The 19,992-nt window shown below is 42.3% G+C and overlaps 4 protein-coding genes across 4 annotated transcripts; 2 read left to right on the top strand and 2 right to left on the bottom strand.

Annotated features, from left to right (window-relative positions):
- Positions 1 to 346: 346 nt before the first annotated feature.
- Positions 347 to 7,498, top strand: LOC115769244 (general transcription factor 3C polypeptide 1). The gene is made up of 6 exons (XM_030713957.1): positions 347 to 481; positions 587 to 1,133; positions 1,194 to 1,938; positions 2,029 to 4,071; positions 4,548 to 5,926; positions 6,124 to 7,498. The coding sequence occupies exons 1-6, from the start codon at positions 394 to 396 to the stop codon at positions 7,112 to 7,114; spliced, it is 5,793 nt and encodes a 1,930-aa protein (XP_030569817.1). The 5' UTR covers positions 347 to 393; the 3' UTR covers positions 7,115 to 7,498.
- An 804-nt stretch (positions 7,499 to 8,302) lies between these two features.
- LOC115769207 (60S ribosomal protein L24) lies at positions 8,303 to 9,110 on the bottom strand. Its single transcript, XM_030713914.1, has 3 exons — positions 9,051 to 9,110; positions 8,824 to 8,899; positions 8,303 to 8,760 (listed from the first exon to the last, which is right to left on the bottom strand). The coding sequence occupies exons 1-3, from the start codon at positions 9,053 to 9,055 to the stop codon at positions 8,374 to 8,376; spliced, it is 468 nt and encodes a 155-aa protein (XP_030569774.1). The 5' UTR covers positions 9,056 to 9,110; the 3' UTR covers positions 8,303 to 8,373.
- A 113-nt stretch (positions 9,111 to 9,223) lies between these two features.
- LOC115769206 (membrane-associated progesterone receptor component 1) lies at positions 9,224 to 10,002 on the bottom strand. Its single transcript, XM_030713913.1, has 2 exons — positions 9,987 to 10,002; positions 9,224 to 9,918 (listed from the first exon to the last, which is right to left on the bottom strand). Exon 2 carries the CDS (start codon positions 9,906 to 9,908, stop codon positions 9,288 to 9,290), a length of 621 nt encoding a protein of 206 aa, XP_030569773.1. The 5' UTR covers positions 9,909 to 9,918; positions 9,987 to 10,002; the 3' UTR covers positions 9,224 to 9,287.
- A 69-nt stretch (positions 10,003 to 10,071) lies between these two features.
- On the top strand, positions 10,072 to 19,223 carry LOC115769197. The gene is made up of 7 exons (XM_030713901.1): positions 10,072 to 10,678; positions 10,737 to 11,245; positions 15,585 to 15,716; positions 15,823 to 16,232; positions 16,295 to 16,367; positions 17,421 to 18,668; positions 18,733 to 19,223. The coding sequence occupies exons 2-7, from the start codon at positions 10,751 to 10,753 to the stop codon at positions 18,856 to 18,858; spliced, it is 2,484 nt and encodes an 827-aa protein (XP_030569761.1). The 5' UTR covers positions 10,072 to 10,678; positions 10,737 to 10,750; the 3' UTR covers positions 18,859 to 19,223.
- Positions 19,224 to 19,992: the final 769 nt, after the last annotated feature.

Here is a 19,992-nt window from a genome sequence, read left to right on the forward strand (position 1 = left end):
GATAAACTTTGCATGAAATACTTTTAAAAGTTCTGCAATGCTGTCACGTTCATGAAGAACTGAGTAAATGAATAGATGAGTTATCGAATGATTAAAGAAATCTACAAAATGTAGAATACAATTAATCAGAATTAAAATTATTCATGCCCATTACATTTTATTCAATTTTTTAACTAAAGAGTTGCCTGCTAACTTAACCTGCTATTTAAGGAACAGAAAATAAGTTCATTATATCATATACTATCTTCTAGCAGTTCAATTAATTAAACTTAATCTGGAAGACACGCGACAACTCTGTAAGCACAGCTGTTTTACGCGACGACGCTCAGTGCGCAGTGAATAAAATTGAAATGCGAATTAAATAATTTAAATTGGTATTTGAAAACGGATAAAATGTGTGCGGCACATGCAGATGGCTCCTGGATAAGCGCCGTGTTCGACGAAATAGCGCTGGAAGGCTTGGAAGGCACCACATTGCCATGTAAGTGAATTCGGGAAATGAAATAGATTTTTAAACAGTATGCGCAAGCAGTCTGCATACTTGAGGATAAGTCTGAAATGTAAATAATAATAATTCCTTCTCTAGATTTGTGGTCCTTGCTAAACATACGTCTATACGGTGGGAAACCTTTGCCGGACGCGCTGCAGCAGCAGATATGGTTGCTATTGCTGCGCTCCACGGACAAAGTGAAGTTCTATGAGCTGTTCGTAGCACGTCCTTGGCTGCCACCCTATAAGCGCTTCAATGATCAGGATGAGGAATCGGGCTTGCCAGTGGTCCCGGAAAGCTGCCCCTTTTTGCGTCCGCCCTATGCGCCTATACAGGATGGGTCCATTCGTGGGAACTGCATGGACTACAAGATGCGCAAGGCCGTTAATGTAAGTGTGCTGCAGGAACTAACCGCCGCGGCGGCAACCGAGCGCTATCACCAGACGCTGGTTGTGGTGGCCAGTCAGGATGAGCGTACAAAGGCACTGAAGCCACCCAATATGCTGCTGCCCCGTGAGATGTCCGTGCAACACTATATATTTCTAGAGAGTGTAGGACGTGCACGCTACAATGGCGAAACGACGCGTGGGCCCTGGTCGATGACCAACTATTTTAAGGATCCGAGCTTAATATTTTACTTAAGGTGAGTAGTCCAGCTAGTAGTCCAGCAGTTGCTCACTCATCAGAATTGAATGCTGCACAGAAATTGGTTGCTGAAGCAGCATCTGATAATTGGCCAGCAATATACGGAACGCTGCAATGGACGCAATCTGGCCTCGACGTTGGTCATGCTGCCGCGCTTCTTTCGCATCTACAAGAATCATTTGCAGTGCCTCATGGAGAAGTTTTATACAGAGATTAAGGCGAGTCCAAACCAGTATGTGCCCCCGGGCGAAATTTTGGATCGCATACCGGATCTGAATCATTCAAGGATGAAAAAGCTGCTCGTTTCGCACAATTTTCGGAAGATCTTTGAGACTACAATGGTTTATCCGCCACAGCCAGCCAGCAGCGGCGCCAAGCAGACCAAAGGACGAAAGATTTCGGTGGTGCGTCTGCGTAATCCCAACATGGAGTTCGAAGAGCTTAGCCAAATGGACAACAATGATGAGCGCGACGACAAGGAGCCGGATGAGTTGCTAAGCCAGCGTCACGCCTATGTCAATATGCCCATTGAGCTTGAGTGTCTGCGCGCCATCAAGCGTTTCGGTGCACGCGGCATGACTACCCTCGAGCTAGGCCAATATGTGTCCATTAATTTTCAAATCGCACGCAGTGCCATCAAGCATCTGCTGCGTAAGCAAATGATCAAAAGTTATACGGAAACTGTGGGCAAGTCGCGCCTCACACGCTTTGTGGTTGTTGGCACAGAGGCCGAGGCATATGTCATGGAAAAAAAAGAGCAGTTGGAAAAGTCGGTGTTGCAGCTGCAGTGCCAGGAGCAGCTGGTGAGTCAAGCTCTAACCTAACACTATATAGACAAAGTAATAAACCCAAAGAATATATATGTAAACCATTTCATCCCTTTTTGTTTCCAGAACGTGCCACAGAATGTAGACATTGTTGTAAATGATCTGCCCAATATTAAAGTTAATGTGCGTCCCATGGTATTCAACATGAAGCCGGCTAAAAGCGCAGAAAAGGAGACACCACAGCATGTGGCACGCAAAATATTAATTGTGCAGCAAATTGACAAGTCCTGCATCATACATACCATGGATTTGGCGAGGTCCATAATGCAATCAGAGAAGAATATCGGTTCGCTTGAGAAAATATGCCGCAAATCAATGTTTCGGCTGCTAGAACGAATGCAGCATGCACGCATTTTGAATTTGTACGAGGTGACACTAGAGTATGAGCAACGTGTGCGTCTCTATCGTCTGGTCACGCATCCCAAGATTGATATCCAGCACGAGCAGCTGCAGCGCGAAATTTTGCGTCTGAAGAACAATTTCCATTTGCTGACTGAGGAACGACAAATGCGTCCCTCTCAACTGGCGGGCAAGGACCGACGCGAGTTGTTGGCACGCAAAAGGTTACGTATGGAGCGTCAGCAGGCGGAAAAGCCAAAACCATCGGCGCCCAAGCTGCTGGTGGCGTGCACCCTGCACGAGTTCCTCTTCTTTTTGCTGTGCGAACAGCAACGGGAGCAGAAGCCGCTGGAAATGAACGAGGAACTGTTGCAGCATTGGCAACGTACGGAACCATCGCTGATGACACGCGAGTTTCTGCAGGAATGGCAGGCCGAAGAGTCAGAAGTGCTGCCCTACACGCAAGAGATAAGCTGGCGCACCTTCATACCACCGCTGCCATCCTACAGTGACAAACCCGCCGGCTGGCTGTACTTTGTGGATGCACTGGAGCGTATGCCGCTGTCGCTGATGTTGCGTATATTTCGGGTTGAGCGGGATATTATGGACAAATTGCGACCCCAACTGCAGCATCCGGTGCGTCAGCATTATCTGCTTAGCCAGCTGAAACTGCAGCAACTCATACCACGCGTGAGTCTACAGCAGCGATATCTGGGCACGCTGCGACTGCTGAACAACATGGGCCTGTTGCAGGTCAGCGAACGGCAGCTCGGTCGCGATACACTGCAGCGTTGGGTCTATCTGAATCGACGCACCTGCCTGCTGGACACCACCACGAGCAGCGGACATAATTACAAACGCATTAGTCCGGAGCGTAGCTATGAGAAGATCACGTTTGAGTTCGGGAGTCGCGAACAGATTGCAGACTATTGGGCCAAGCTGCAGCATGTGTGCATCTATACCAAGCTGGGTTTCCTCAAGCACAAGGAGCGTAAGGTGGTCGGCAGGAATGAGAACCGTCTGCAACCCTTAAGCTTTGTGCGCACAGTTGACTTTGAAGAAGCACTGGAGCTGGATAATGGCAGTGTGCCGGGTGATCAGCAAGGCGCCGCTGGTCTTAGCTCGTCGCTCTTTGCTCATCAGTTTCGTCACTGGTCCTGGGTGAAGCGCAACTCAGTTGCTGCCGCCCGGTCAACGGCATCCAATGCACGCAAGGCCACAGCGCCGTTCCCTGTGCGCAAGCGTCTCAGTTTGATGCGCCTCAAGCCGGTGCCACGTTTCAGTAAAATCCGTGGTCCCAACTCGATGGATGTGCGAAAGCGCAAGAGCGGACCGCGAGATGACATAGATCGCGATGCATTGCGCAATATGCGCACCCTGCGCGTCACCTGGTGCCCCGCCGAGGATCGTGTGCTCAAAATGGGACGGGCTGTCTACCTGTTCATTGATGCACCGCTGCCAGCACTGGCACTCTATAATGTGGGCACCATTTGCCGTGATGTAATCCGTCGCTATTTGGGCATCAATAACAAGACGACGCAGGCTTGTGTGCGCCGGCTGCAGTTCCTCATACGCATGAAACGCGATCAGCCCGACGTGCGCAATTGGATCTATATGATGCAGGCCCAGCCGGAGTTCAATGCCATCTACAATGAACGTTTCCTACCCCAGCTCAAGCAAGAGTATCCTGCACGCAGCGATCAAATCGAGAAGCTAATTATTCACTTTGTGATCATACTTGAGAAACTGCATCGTATGATCATTAATGAGGTGAGTGATTATTTGGATGGATATCTATGTGTATGCCCTTTCCATTCAATTTAGCCATGTCATTCCGTTAATAGGGATATATCGAAATTCGATCATTCAACCTTTTACTATTTTCATAAAATCGATAAATATCGATTTTCAATTTCCGCTCCTGCGCATTTTAAGGTGATTTTTTGAAAATCAGGTTTAACAAAATTTGAAATGCTCTTCTCATACGAAAATCAAGTTTTTTTTTATTTATTTGACACTTATTTTGTGCCCAAGAAATCGATAAATATCGATACCCGAATCACAACGCAGCATTGGATACCCTATCCCAATATCCTAATTATTAAATGTATAGTCACAAATTTTGCAATTTGCACCTTTGTGTATATCTTCTCAGAGGCACGCAAATCCTGAACCCGTCTGCCGAATGTATGTGCTTCGATCACTTTACACCATCACGCTCTTACCTTATCTTATTTTGTTTGCAGGACTTTGTGTATCGTCAATTCTTGCTGCCGGACAACCTTGAGGATTATCGCAGCCGTTTCAGGGAGTGCATCCCGCCGAATGGTGAACAGGATTCATTGCTTTATGCAAATCCAACTACAGAGACCGAACTGCAGATAACTGTCGTCTTAGGTGTACAGCATAGCATACTGTGCAGCGCCAAGGATAAGACTCTGTTCAATCTGCAAGCATTCGAGATCTACAAACACTTCTCTGAGGATGTACTGAATGCGGTTTTTAATAAAGCGCGAGCTGATTCGCTGTTGGTGGCCGTCAAGCGGCGTAATATGCAGCACGTTAATCGTCAAGTATCCGGACCGGGACATTTGCTGAGCTCTAAGTACAAGTACCGGCTGGTGTGCCAAAAGTACGGACACTTGCTCTACGACGCCTACTATGCTTTCGAGAGACGTTTCCATGAGCAGCCGGGCTTGACCAGTTTGCAATTGCCCTCGCCCAATTTCGCTCAACTGCTGCTTCTGGGCGAGTGGACGACAAATAACTGGTTAGCTTTGGATCTGCAATTGCCAGCAAATATACTCAATGTGGACACGAGCAGCATGCCCGTCAAGAGCGGCTCCGCCACTGATCGAATATTGGATCATTATAGCAGCATCTTTGACAATGCACCGCAAACGGAGTATGCCAAGCGGCTGGAGAGCGTCTGCAGTGCTCGCCATGCGGCTCGTGTGCGTTTCCATCCAGCGAATCTCACGTATCGGGTGCAGTGCAGCGTCTACAATCAGCTCAATAAACTGCCCATGCGCTCCATGCACTTCTTTTGCGCTCTGGACGCGCTTGGGCAATCGGTTAACATTAGCTGCGCGCGGCTGGAGCACGGCGAATGCCCCTTTGGTTGCATTATGCGCAGTGGAAACTATCTGAATGCCATAGAGCGCATCATCTATGAGCATCGCGCCCTTTTACGTCAGCTGGTGGCGGATGCATTGCCGATGGTGCCGCTGCAGCTGCAACTGGATAGCTCCACGTCGAGCAGCACGACGCTTACCGTGTCCACGGGCAATCTCATAGCGTTGGTGCAGCAACTGGAGGCTTACTGGCGCCAGCAGCAGCAGCCGCAGGAGGTAAAGGATCTGGGCAAAACTCTAGCTGACACAACGCTGTATAGGATCACGAATTGGCATACGCTTTGTAATGCGCTGCTCAACTATGAGGCGGGCAAAGAGGAAACAGATCGGCCACAGAATTACGAACCTTCGTTGAACAAGGAGGAGCGTGCACGCGCCCAGGACGTCTTTGTCGTCCATCTGCCCACCATTCGCATGAAGGAACTAGAGCATTCGCAGCTGCAGCCTAAACATGATGAGCGGCGTAAAATGGTGCTCGATAAGGTGGCCAAGTAAGTGAGATGCCGTGCTCTCCCCTTCTCTCCATACTCGCTTTTCTCCTTTCATTTATGCCTCAGCCAGACATTAGCCCCATCCCTGCTTCTTCTACTGATACATATTCTGTTCCCAATTTTGCCTTATTCTTCTACTTCCGCTCTTCTTCCTCCATGTTTAAAGGCCCAATTATTAACATTTACTTTTCATACAGAGCCACCTATTGGCACTATACGGATAACAGCTTCGAGACGCTGCTGCCCACGCTGCTGGAGCGCAACTATGAGCCGAGCGCCATTCAGCACATAAAAGACATTCTGGAGCATGTACAACAATACCCCCTTGGCGCAGATGCTGTGGAGCTGCGACGCATTTTTCCGTTGGGCAAATTTTTGCTGGAGGCGCTGCTCGAACTGGAGGCGCATGATCTTATTAAGCGTGTGGGCGTGGCCAGCTATATGTATGTCCATAAATCGCATATGCGCAACTGGGTGGTGCACACGTTCCATATCAAGCGATTGGAGCGTGAGCGCGTCCAGACACTGGTAGCTGCATCGCCGGCAACGTTGCAAGCGGTGGCGGGCCAAAAGCGCCAACTGTCTGACTCGGATACACAACAGGCGAGTCCCAGCAAAAAGGTCAAACTGTGCTTCACGCCGCTGATGGAGCCGAGCAGCGGGGATGAGGCCACAGACACGGATACAGACGGTGAAATGGCAATGTTCAATTGCGCCCGCCGCTCCAAACGGCTTAAGCGAGCAGAGGGCAATCCGGAATCGGCGGCTAAGTCCGTTGGCGATACTGAGGCCACGCGCGATGTGATTGCAATGCGTCCACAGCCCTGGATACGTGTGAATGCTTCTCTCAATCGTCGCGTCCTCGATCGCTGGATGGGCGCCGTGCTGAGTGAGTGCATTACGCGCAACGGCAGCACCGTGCACAGCCTGTTCCTTCGCTTTCCGCATCTGTTGCCCGTGGACACGATGCTCCTACTGGAGCTACTTTGCGATCTGGACTGCATTGAGCTCGTCGAACTGCAGGTGCCGACGGTGCATTTGGAGAGCTCATATGATGATGATTTCCAAGAAGAGCAAGTAACTGTCCTGTACGATCCCAATTGCACCTATGTCAAGGTGCACACGGACGCCATAGGACATTTGACAAATTTTATAGGATGCAAGAAATACAATTCCGAGTTTATTTAAAATAAAAACCATCGAATTATTTCTATGTTTACTACTTTGTGTGCAATAATAAATCCCCACACTTAAAAGCCTGTAAAACGTCTATCAACGTCAAAGGAAAACACAAAGTTCAAAATCTCAATTTTACACCTAAACGTTACGACTGTGAGATAAAAACGGAAAATATAAACGAGAAAGAAGGGCTTTCTTTGGCACGCCAAAGATTTGATACCCTTGCAGACCCAACCTTTCAAACTAAGTTTTTCGTACAACTTAATTTTCGACCAATCGTTCCTATGAAAGCTACAGATATAATGGTCCGATGTATAAAGATTTTGAATAAATGACGAGGGATTTATAAATGCCGAGTTTGGTCATGATATCTAGATAAACAAAATAGTTTTTCATACCAAACCTACTTTTCGACCGATCGTTCCTATGACAGCTGCGTGATATAGTGCAACAGAAAGAGGCAAGTTTCAAGTTCGCATAGAACATGACAGAGTTATATCGACTGTTGATATTGATCAATAATATATAAATATTTTATGGGCTCGAAGATGTCTCCTGTGCGTTACACATTTCATGAAATAATTATAATACCCTCTGCATTTTTGCATTACTCTGGTGTTTCATTTATATCCAATGGATAAGTGGCACGGACATGTTTGCTAAACTTATACAAAAAAAATAAAATCATTTATTCTTGAGAAGCCGAAGATTAAATGCACTATCAAATACAATTTTTCTTTCTTCAACAAACAAATGGTGTAGCCACTGTAATCTACGAATACAACGCTGAGATTATTAAACAATTTAAGGAAAATATATTTTGGTCATATTTAAAACCAGTTTCTAAGTTATAGTCCGTCGTCGATCAGAGTCAACATAATTAAATTATTACTCTGTAGACAAAATCGAAAAAATCTACCTTTATCGACAGGTCTACGAAATATCCACAAATGGCATTTTTTTTTGTTTATATAAATTTCAATTAATTAAAGCTCCAAGTTGGGTTACACTCTGGACATCTTCGAAATAACCGAACGTAAACTTGCATTTTTTATATTTGTGTTCCATTTTTTAACCGACGGCTAAACGCACCTGGCAAAAACAAAAGTACGCGTTATTTTTTTTAACCGCTACAAATGTAAATTTACATTTGTAGCTTTTGTTTTTTAATTAGTTTTTCACTAAAATTTTTTTCTCTTCAATCATTTTTGTTATAAAAACCGTAGCACTTCACTTCCCTTCGCAGCAACCGATCAGCTAGTTGTTGTTTATCGCTTGCCACCGACGCGAGGCGCAGACTTCTGCGTTACCTTGGTGGCCTTCTGCTTGGGCGCGGACTTCTTGGCGGGTGCTGGTGCTGCGGCCTTTTTGGCTGCCTTGACGGCACGCTTCTGTTCCTTGGCCACCTTTATGGCCTGGTCGCGCTGAGCCTTGCGCACCTCCGGTTTCATGTTGCGCTTGGCCATGATCTCGGCCAGCGAGGCGCCAACAATGGCGCGCTGGAATTTCTGTGTGCGGCGCGTGCGTTTCTTGGAGGCCTCCTCCTCAATACCCTTGCGGTGCTTGCGGCGGTAAAGTACCGTCCAGGTAACCTTACGGGGATTACGCTTCATCAGGTAGGAGCGCTCGCACTTCTTGTCCAGAAAGGTGAAGGTCTACAAATATACATACATACAAATTAAATCTTTTAATCAGACCATACAAATTGTTTAAATTACCTTGCCATCGATTTTGACCATGGTCTTGCCATGGCCGGGGTAAATCTTATACCCGCTGAATGCACACAAACCGATTCTGCAATAAAAACGTATTGTTTGAGCATAGGCTTAGGAAATATAATAGCACAACACCAATGCACAACATCCATTGTCGCTTGAAACACTAATCAATCGGCTTTGCGCAGTGATGTTCATATTTTCTATAAATTAATTTATTTTTTACGTACTTCATCTTGCTGGTGAAAAGTGAAAAGAAACGGAAGTGGACGCGTTGTTTGACGGGCGCTGTCACAGCGAACAGCTGATGACCAGTGTTGGTTAACTATCTGGGCGTACGGTTGCATTTTTGGCGTTGTCAAGCGTTGGGCGCTAATTTAAACAATTTTTTTGTACTCACTTCAGCTTTTTAATTTTTTTTCAGTTTACATGTATTTGAGGTTTGTAACAATAAATTTTTAAATAAGTTACATGTTGTATTCTTCCAATAATTTCTCAAGTTCCGCGTTTTTGTCCTCTTCGTTTGCATCAATTATGGGTGGCTCTTCTTCACGCATTAAATGGCCAACAAGAGGATATTTTTCAGCATATTGTTGATCCCACTCCACTAATGTGCTCCTCTGCTTTGCAGTTAAATCGCTAAGATCATCAAAGTCCAGACAGTCATTTCGCTCCGCTGAAAAGTTAATTAGACTGCGCGATATATCACAGCCTGCATACTGAGGGTATGTGCCACCCTCGCCATAAAAGTGCTTGGCACAGGACACATCATATACATTAAAATTGACCGCTACCAGAATACGTCCATCTTCTTGAGTGCCATTATATTCGAGTAACTCTTTAACGGTAAAATCACGATGCAGCGGCGGTAGCTGCGATATCTGATTGCCTTTGTCGTAGCCAAAGAAAGTCCGGATACGATTAAGATTACGCCGTTGGCGGGTAATGTTAACCACTTTATAGAAAACAAAGGCCGAGACGAGAAGCAGCGTCAGATTAATGGGCGTATCCTTGATGGTATTGTATACATTGTAGTACCAGGGTAACTTTGCTTCGAGCGATTTGGTCTGCCCATTCTTTTCAGACATATCTGGCGTGCTCGTTTATTAATGCTATATTTAGTTTTTGCGAGTTTGGTTTATTCAATTTTTTTTTATTTAACTCACCTGAAAATCTGTAAGACTGGTATCTACATATAATTCAGAATTTACGTTTGTTATAGATTCTTAAGTATTTGGCAGGTAATATCAGCCTGCTTTAATTTGAATTCTATTTTGAATATTATAAAATTTAAGTTTGCAGGGCTGCAACACAGGGCTGCTACATGCTGTTGTTTCTCAACACTGGGTCGCGACGCTCTGTGCGCACTGCGCACCCCTCATTGCAGCGAATGCCATCACAGTCAAGCGCGCAGAAAATTTAACAATTTCGAAATTATTGTCTCAAGTGTGTGTTTTTTAATATTAAAAAAGGCACGGGGTAGTGTAATAAGTCAATAATTTGAGCATCTGCTTTAATTGACCGAATGGTAGCTAATTATCGCGAATTGTGTGCGAAAAAATATGTAAATCATTTTAGTTTTATTACGCTGCAGTCAGTGCTGAAATGCTTTGCTTCCCAGGCAACAGACCTGTGGCGTGAAATCCGCTAAAAATAATTTAATAAATAACAAATCAGGAGACACTTAACAAAATATCAAGTGATAAGGATTTCTTCAATATGCTATTGTCTGACATTAAAGTTAATAATGTGACATACGCAAATTTTTTGTAAAGTGACTATCAAAAGGCTAAAAGTTAGCTGGCAAATGTGTAATTTAACATTTGCGCACAATTTCTGAGATGCATTTTCAATTACAGTGAGTTTGTTGGGTTCTTTTAAAGTAATATATTTAGTATTATCTTCAATGTCTATAGTTTACATATCCAACATGGATCTGCAGCCATTCTTATCACTGGAACGCAAGCAGCTGGAGCACGATCGCCATCGCCTGAGCGCGGCTATCAAAACCCTTGAAAACAATACTAACAAAAACAATGCACCAACCAGTTGTCCTGCCGCCTTTTTAATGCAAATGGAGGGTTATAAGCCAGGGCAATGTCATCGCATGGCCAACACAAGCAGCAAGTGCAATGAACCCGCAAATGCCTCTAACTCTACCTTAGCAACCACAAGCCAAAACTCTGAGCAGCAACTGGAGCTGAGCGAGGCGCAGGCAGAGGCCGAGTCGGAGTCGCAGGAGCAGCAGGAGGGAAGCCCATCTATCGCATCGCTAGTGAAGTCGGCCAAGGAATTTGTGAATCAACGCGAATTGCTTATTGGCAGCGCGCGACAATACAAATCGCCTAATGCGTCGCAGCGTAATTTGGAAAGCGAGCGGCCGCAAAGCGAGAATCGTTTGCCAATTGGTCGTCGTACTGGAGGGGTAAGTGGGTAGGAGGAGTGGCGCCCAAAATCTTGCCAATTTTGGTTGTTCACGCTTGATTGGCACAACGCCCAAAAAAATGCTCGTAAGATTATCCACAACTACGCGAATTTTTTACGGCTCGTTGAGCCGATGCGCTTTGGCCGAGCAGCTGCCGCAAAACTTAAATTTAGTTGTCAACGGCTTTTCAAAGTGTTACGAGTTTATCTTTTCCCGAATTGTGAGTGTTTTCTTTTTTTTTTTAATTTAGTCAATTAGAAAATTATAGAAATTTTCTTCAAATTTATTGTACAGGTTCAATTCGTCTTTTAATTTTTTATAAATTATCCATAACTTTTTGCCTACTTTCTGGAAGTCGATAAATATAAATTTGTTTGTTTATGAGCATTGTCGCAGAGCATAAAAGCAAGTGTATTCAAAGTTGCAATGTAGCTCTAACTATAGAACGCGTTGTCTCTATCCAACGATCTATAGTTCCAATCGTTTTCCGTTATTCGATAAATATCTAGCTTCAATCCAGGTTTTCTTTTCTAATTTCTTGCTGTTTAGCAAAGCTATTGAATAGTTTGTCGTCTTGGGTTCCGTATAGCATTGGTAGACTGAGTTCACATTTGTCCAAGAAATTATTTATAGGGTATGTAACAGTTAAACACTCTCAGCTTACTACTTTTTGCTAGTTTCAATTAGAAAATGAATAGATGTGTAGATGCTTTCGCTTTTCACAATTCACTTTTTCAATTTTGTATGCTTTGTTTGCGTTTATAACGTGCATGTTATCAATAATTGCAGCTGGTGTACTCTACAAACGGGCATATCAGGCAACAGGACCCACTTGGCTAAAGGAGCTGTTTAAATTTTATTTAACAATGCGGTAATTTAAATTATTAATTAATACTGTCGTGTGCGTTTCTAACTTTGAAGAGCATTGCCCTCCATTCGCTCGGTCACAGGCATTTTTAATGCCCTTTACTTTATTAATTCTATTGTTACTTTTGCTATTTTTATTGTTGTTGTGGTTGTTCTTCGTGCTCCAGTTGGCATTGTAGCTGTGTGTTGGTGTTGAGTCGGCTAATGAATTTAGCTTGCGCTGTTCAGTTGTAATTTGAAGCTCGTCTGTTGCGTTTGTTGCCTTTGTTTTGGCCTGAACTTGTAAAGTTGTTATGCAAATAAAACTCATGCGATTGAAATAACAAATAATAACAAAAGTTAGCTATATAGGTGAGCAGCTGGTGGGGCTGGACAAATTGTCCAAATTTTAATTGTGTGCAAAAGGGAAAAATAGAAAAAATATATATATAAATTGTTTAATTAAAGCAACGCGAAGCTAAAATTAAAACTCGTGACGACGCAAATTTTACTGTGTGTAAACTATGCAAAATGCCGGTGGTAAGAAACCAAAAAGAGGAAAAGAAAATGCAAGCAAACAAATTGACATGACTGAAAAAATTGCTGCGTTTTTAAATGTAGTTTAACTCTAGAATTGCATACTCTTTCCAAACATAAAGTGCATATTTAAGTGAAGTTATTCCTTCAATAATTATTTCTTAGTCACCTAAGGATAGGCATATTAGAAAAATAATGTTAAATTTTTCTAACACCTGCCATCAAATACCCTTATAATATAGAAGTATATTATTTTAAAAACGTTCTATACGGAAATGATTTTCCTTATCTGCTTACTTACCTATTTTGGATTTATTTTCCGTACATTTTTTTTTATATGGCACGTAATATTATGTGCCTAATTAATGATCAAAACTGTAGAATATACCAAAAAAGGGTAGAATTAAGGTATTTATAATTGTTTCGCCCTTTCTTTTGCCTAAATATTTTAGCAATGTATGTTTTTTCAACTTTATAGTTTTTTTTTTAGCTCAACTTGTTTGCATTTTTTTTAGCAACTCTTAAGCTGTTTAGTTTTATGGCTAGTGCATGAAAACTGAAAGCGTTGGTCATGCAATTTCCGTCCACAAAGTGCATTGTGCCATTTTTGTCGAAGCTTTGGGTTGCAGGCTGCGGGTCTAAATGGTGTTTAGTGCCTGGTCATTTCCGCGGAAGCGTTTCTTTCTCAATAGCTAATGTCAATTTTGTATGTGTGGATGATTGATGAGCTGACCTAACCGCGTCAATAGTTTTGTAGACCCTTTTAGTCGGGCCACTTAAGTCATTAGCCAAGGAAAAGAAATGGAAGAAAAAGGACGCGACTTAAACAAGGTCAGTTATATCAAAGTCTCTAATTAATTGGTCAGCATTGTGTAGCCTTTACAACTGGGTATTATTAGTGGACTTTCGGTTTAGATTTTTGTCGCTGGGTCAGCCTAATGAGCCGTTAAAAATAATTTGAAAAGCGTGACACTAAAAGCTTTTGGGGTGAAGTGCATACATATAATTTTCAGTTCCACTTGTTCAAAACACCATTGAATGGCCTTGAACTTATGATGCATAAATGGCCCCTAGATACTAATGCGCGGCTTCTTGTTAGACATTATCCACCCGCTGCGCTTTTACACGCATTTTCATTAGCTTTCGCACTTTTCGCGCACACGAAAACGAGTTTACCACTTAGTTAACCTAATTCGAACGGGACACGCAAGAGGTGCCCCTAATGAATGGACGTAGTAAAATTATGATCAAACCCAACACAATGGTAAAATAGCCAGTAAATTTAGTTCAACCTTTTTTTTTTTTAGGTTAAAGCATCTACAATATTGTTGTTGGAATACTCGACTTATTTAGTGTTTTAGGACTTAAATGTTCAATAACTTATAAATACAATTAGAAGTAAAGTCGATTAGTAGTTGGTTAAGGGCAGGAATTTAAATTTAGAAACTTTTGTGCAATTCCCTCTTATATAGTCCTTTCAATTACATGTAGTAAATTATTTTATAGGTCTCTTAATTGATTTAAAAATTTTTCAAAATATATATTTAAATAAGATTATAAAATAAAATATTTCGCACTCTGCGCCACTGTGACGGGGCCAAATTTTTTTTTATCGTCGCACCTGAATGTACAATAAAATTGTCCATGCTCAACCAAAGGCGAGACGCATAAACTATTTATTTATATACATCCACCAATTCGCATAGCATTCCTTTAGCTTCTCTTCATATTTATACTATACATTTTCGTTGATAGTTTCCTTGACCTGAATAACAAAGTGCTAGAGTATGCAAATTATTTGTAGAGTTTTGACGGAGGCCAGACTACTACTAATAGGTGGCAGTCGAGTATTTGTGTAAAAGAAATACTTACTGCAAATTAGCCTTTAATTATGCTAAGAGCCAAAGTATTTAATCATCTGGCAGAACTCGTCGCTGTCAAGTGATGAAATTATTAAAATGTACTTTAATTGAGGCGAACATCAGCAGCTAGTCGACTGAAATGCATGCAGCTAATAAATTGTACAACTCGCTACCGCTCAGGGCCCCGACAGCAATACGAGTCTGGGCATTGAACAGCTCGGAACAGCTGGCCCTTGTTGATAAACTGCCTTCGAAAACGTCTTTGGCTTGCGTCGACGACGCAGCTATTGTTGTTGGTCTTGCCCCGACCATGTTCAAAATGCTCTTTGTGTTATGATACTCTGTACGATTGGTCTCAGAAGCAAGTAGAAACTCAAGTCCTATATCTCTCTAATTTTGTGTTTTTCCCTTTGATTCGATATTTCAATCTTTAAATTATCCTTGTTTGCTTTGTGCCTTTGCTCTCCCAATTCTTCAATTGTATCTCTTTTTCTATTTAATTTTCCTCTACTTTCATATTTTTTTATATTATTCTTAGTATTTTCAATTACGTCCTTTTCTTGCCTCCGTTACTTGACTTGATCTCGATTATGTTTTGATAGATTTACGCGAGTGTCTTTGTCTTGCGCTTCGGGGCTATCAGACTCTTTTTACTGGTTTGAATTACTGAATATATTTTATAAAGGATATTATGAAAGTCAACCAATATTAATTTTTGAAGTCTTACCTGTTTTCTATAAAAAATGTTGATGCCAGCGTCGCACGCGATTTTCAACGTCGACGTCAGCGTCGCCAGCATAAAAATGATGTGGCAAATGTGGCAGTAGGCAATGTGTTGCCTTTGCTGGAGCAACTCCAGTCGCAGTTTATAAGCAATAGGCTGACCCCAAAAGAGAAAAAACAACTTCGGGGAAATAATTTGCCTTCTCAGGCTCACCCCAGTCCCTGCCACAGCCCACGCACTGCCAGCGTACAAAATGTATACGAGCTTCCTGCTTGTGGTTAGTGTCGCCAAAACCCTACGACACGAATAAAATAACACTCGACCAAAATCTAAATACTTACTCAGAGTGTTCTCTCTTTCTTTCTCATAGGATGATATGGAGCAATGGGTTACGGACACATTTTATTCGTATTTTCCCGGCTTTAACAATGAAAATCAGAAACGTCAAAATTATTTGCGTGAGCGTCAGCGCGAGAATCAGCAGAACTTTCTCAAGCACCAGGTAAGTGTCATGAACCATGAACCCTGAACCATATCGGCATTCGTTATGGCAATCAGTGTGAAATTTATAACCTGGTGAATAATTGCATTACTTTATTTGGCTGTAGATGCTGCATCCGCCGTTGGCAAAGCAACGACGTCACCTGAAGCCATCGCCGGTACCGGTAGAGGAGCAGCAGCAAACCGCGCGCTCCAGTCAATCAAGCACAAGCACATCCCATAGCAGAACGGATAAGACTGATCTAGAGTTAATTGTAAATAATAATCCCAATTATGTGCCCCCGAAAATACGGCCGGCCACTAATCGCCAGCAGCTGCTCCAGGATTTGGGACATGTAGAGCTCTCCAATATTGTTAGCGGTGATGGCATCAATGAGCGCAATATGCGCAGCGCTGAACTGGAAACGGCGCGCAAAAAGGACTATCAAAGGGACTTGATGCAACAGATCGAGGAGAAGCGTCGCTCCATAGAAATCCTACGCGAAAAAGAACGACGACAGGAGGAGATCCTGACCAGGTGAGTGTTGGCTAAAGGATTTATCTAGATGTGCCTAAAATATTTAAAATTTTCTTGTATAGGCGCCTGGAGGCACAGCTAAAGACCATACACTTAGAGGAGCAGTTGGAAAAACAGCGTCAACGCGCGGAAAAGGTAAGTGCAAATTCATAATATCCATTTAAAAATCATCAAAACACACACAACTAGTGTTAGGCATATTAATCTGTTTCATAATTTGATCGTTCATTTTTATATTCTCAAATTCATATCTAGTTACTTGTCTTTATCTCTTTCGCTAGTTTTGCTTTTGTACATTTGCTTTTTTAAGAGTTGTTCAACTTTTTTAATAATTGGGCAATTGTAAATTTTTCAATGACGGTAAAAATATATCTACATCTGCTACATGTGTTTTGGTTCTTAATTTTAATCTTTGTCTCTTTGTTATTATTTTTGGTTAATGTATATATACTTTAATATTACTGAAAACCCTACATTTTCCTCATGCTCCTTTCAATTTTCACGTAGTCCAATCCTAACATACCGTTTTTAATTTCAATAACTCATTTTCATTCTATTCATTCATACTTTATAATATTCTTATACTCTAATCCAAAGATCTAATCCAATTTATTTCAAAGCATTTCCACGTTTACTACTTTTCACATGTTTTTTAAAACCAATATCAAAGGCATTATTATCAATTAGCTCCCAATGCTCCGTTTCATTCTATGCTGTATCATTTGAGAGATTTATATTGTCCAGGTTCCAACTAGTTTCAGTTCCTTACATATAATTCTATTAAACATCCAAATCCGAGTCTAAGGCTCTCATTAGTTTCCCATGTTCCATTAATCACATTCCCTCAAAAGCTTTTTTCTTCCAATATTCCACTTATTTTTTTATTCCATTGTCACTTCCCCTTGAGCTTTAATGTCCAAAATCAGTTATTCCATATTATTCATTTTCATTTCCGCATTGATTCCAATTTTTACTCCCACATTTCTATCATTATTCAATTGGAAAACTAAATTCGGAAAACGTCTTTTGGTTTTTCTTTTTATTTTTTTTATTTCGCGCTTGATTTGGCCTTAATATCATTTTTTCTCAATGCTTTTGAAATGCCTAAGTGTGCAAGTGTGTGTGATATATACAAATGTGATATTTTTTAAATTAAAAAAAAAAAACGCTTATGAAACGCTTCAACAGGCACGCATCGAGACGGAACAGAATCGTTTGATGCGCGAGAAACTGCTGGCCAAGCTGGAGCAGGATGCGCAGCTGTTGCGCTCAAAGGAGCGCAATAATCTGGCTGCAGCAAAGGATGTAAAAGGCAGTAACAACAACAACAGCAACAACAATAACAACGACAATATCAGCAACGATAACAACAACACAAACACCAATAAGGTTTACAAATACTTCAGTAATTCGGCAAGGCATGAGTATCGACGTGGTAAGCCGTTGCCGGCCGGCGTGGAACTGGACTTCGAGCTGCCGCAAATGGCAAAAATTGAGCGCGAATGTTTCCATTTGTGCGAGAAGATCTGTCCGCTGTGCGATGAGCCGTTAAAGAGCTACGAGAGCTGCTGTCTACGCTGTCAGCGCAAATTGGCACTTAAAATGAAGCAGCAGAGCAGCGAGCAGACAGCTGCTGGAGAGGTAGAGTCAGATGCCGCGGATGCAGTGGATCACGATTGTCAGAATAGCTATGCGCTGGTCTGTCTCAAATGCGAGCGCCTGTATGCCTTGTGCAGCCAGTGTCTGGTCAAGAGCGATGTGTGCCGCGCCTGCCAGGGGGAGCGTAATGTCTGCATGAGCTGTCGTCGTAATCTGTGCTCCTTTTGCCTGGACGAGATTGCATGTGGGCGTGATGCCGAACGTACGCACATTAACGAGCAGCAGGATTGTGATCCGCAATCGGAGGATGCCTTTCGTGTTCTGGATGTTAATTATGCGATGCCAACTCCGGCGGCAGAAAACAATGCCTCAAATTTGTCTAATACCACGCCGCCACCATATTCTTTTTATATTGCGTCTAACTCGGTGCACCATGCGGATCATAAGGCCACGCCCGTTAAGCCAATGCTGCTAGATCAGCTGCCCACCGTCTCTGGCAGCGCTAACAATAGTTTCGAACTCGACAGTGCCGATGAGCAGGCCATGGAGCGTGTGCGTCGCCAAACAGATCAGCGGCTGTCACGTTATCTCAAGAATTATGGCGATTTAGCTGCCAAACAGCAACATATGCGCAGTAAAAGCGAATCTCGCCATCGTGGCACACAGACAACGCCCCAATCCTTGGGTCGTCGCGATGTGGTGCTGCATGAGGCGCTCACACAGAATCTATCCATGCCGCTGCTACGAGAAATGCCAAAAATGACGCGCAAGGAGACGGCCACAACGTTGGACGGAAATCGTCAGCAGAAAATGGATAATCTCAAGAAGCGCTGGGAGGTGTGTAGTACAAAGTGTAATTATGCGAATAACAAATAGATTAATCATTTCCAATCTTTGCCAGGTGCCCGCCGTGCAAAAGTTTACCTTGACCACTTCGTCACCCAAAATATTAACCCAAGTGGGCGCCATACGTAAACAGCTGCAGGCGGCGCGTTTCTTTGACGATGTCCAGGACGAACTCGACTAAGCGAAAGCTAACAGCAATTTTTCAACAACGTTCGAAAAATTGTCCGTTTAGTTTACATTCGGTTTGAATTACTTTAGTATTGACTATTTTTAATATTTCACGTTTCATTTTCACGTCTATTCCACGTTCTTTTATCATTTCAATTCGTACTCCACATTCGACGATCCAATCAAACTACCCCCTGAGATATATGTATATAATATGATATGAGACCATGTGCTTCTGCTGTTTTGCGCAGCAATTGAATTTATAATACATTTAAGCCATAAAATTTGTTAATGTTTTTACAAATATATATATAGACAATGATAATTTAACTAAAATAAATTATTCTATTGTGAATCGGCAAATCGGCTTGTTAAAGTTGACAATAAATGGATATTTTATAAAAAAAAAATTACCTAAATCTTAGTTTTAAAGTTTTTCAGAAATTCAGTTGCAGTAATTTATATTTTATTTAGAAACTAGGTAGAATTCTTCCATATTCCATAAATAATCTTATTGCATAGGAGTAAATTATATATATTACTTTCAACAATAAAATTTGAGAGTATTCGAATTTCGTTATGAAATTCGCTTTGCCTAATATGTGAATCCTATACAAATATTTCGCGATCAGATACTAATAACATATTATATAAGACATAGGTTAACGAGAAAGAAAGGCTATCTTCGGCACGCCGAAGATCTAATACCCTTGCAGACCCAACCTTTTCATAATGCTTATAGTGCTTTGCCCGTATCTAAGAAGCACAGGGACAATAGTTAATGCCGAGTTTGGGCAAGATATCTTGATAAACAAAATGTTTTTTCATACAACTTAATTTTCGACCGATCGTTCCTATGGCAGCTATATGATATAGTGGTCCGATCCAGCTGATTTTCACATATGTGCTGCGTGCAACAGAAAGAGGGACTTCTGCAAAATTTCGTTAAGATAGCTTTAAAACTGAGAGACTAGTTCGCATAGAAACAGACAGACAGACAGACGGACATGGCTCTATCGACTCGGCGGTTGATGCTGATCAAGAATATATATACTTTGTGGGGTCGGAGATGTCTCCTTCTATACGTTACACATTTCACGACAAAATTATAATACCATCTGCAAGGGTATAAAAATAAGATTTAGAA

Source organism: Drosophila novamexicana, unplaced genomic scaffold (genome assembly GCF_003285875.2).
Source record: "Drosophila novamexicana strain 15010-1031.04,08,12 unplaced genomic scaffold, DnovRS2.1 tig00004549-arrow-arrow-pilon, whole genome shotgun sequence".
Lineage (NCBI taxonomy): Eukaryota > Metazoa > Arthropoda > Insecta > Diptera > Drosophilidae > Drosophila > Drosophila novamexicana.

Excerpts from the sequence above, each read along its gene's own strand:
- LOC115769197 (XM_030713901.1), top strand. The coding sequence starts at position 10,751 with ATGGATCTGCAGCCATTCTTATCACTGGAACGCAAGCAGCTGGAGCAC. Across the intron at positions 11,246-15,584 it reads TTGGTCGTCGTACTGGAGGG|GATGATATGGAGCAATGGGT; the intron begins GTAAGTGGGTAG and ends TCTTTCTCATAG. Across the intron at positions 16,233-16,294 it reads CAGGAGGAGATCCTGACCAG|GCGCCTGGAGGCACAGCTAA; the intron begins GTGAGTGTTGGC and ends TTTCTTGTATAG.
- LOC115769206 (XM_030713913.1), bottom strand. The coding sequence starts at position 9,908 with ATGTCTGAAAAGAATGGGCAGACCAAATCGCTCGAAGCAAAGTTACCC.
- LOC115769207 (XM_030713914.1), bottom strand. Across the intron at positions 8,761-8,823 it reads TGGTCAAAATCGATGGCAAG|ACCTTCACCTTTCTGGACAA; the intron begins GTAATTTAAACA and ends GTATATTTGTAG.
- LOC115769244 (XM_030713957.1), top strand. The coding sequence starts at position 394 with ATGTGTGCGGCACATGCAGATGGCTCCTGGATAAGCGCCGTGTTCGAC. Across the intron at positions 4,072-4,547 it reads ATCGTATGATCATTAATGAG|GACTTTGTGTATCGTCAATT; the intron begins GTGAGTGATTAT and ends TTTTGTTTGCAG. Across the intron at positions 5,927-6,123 it reads GTGCTCGATAAGGTGGCCAA|AGCCACCTATTGGCACTATA; the intron begins GTAAGTGAGATG and ends CTTTTCATACAG.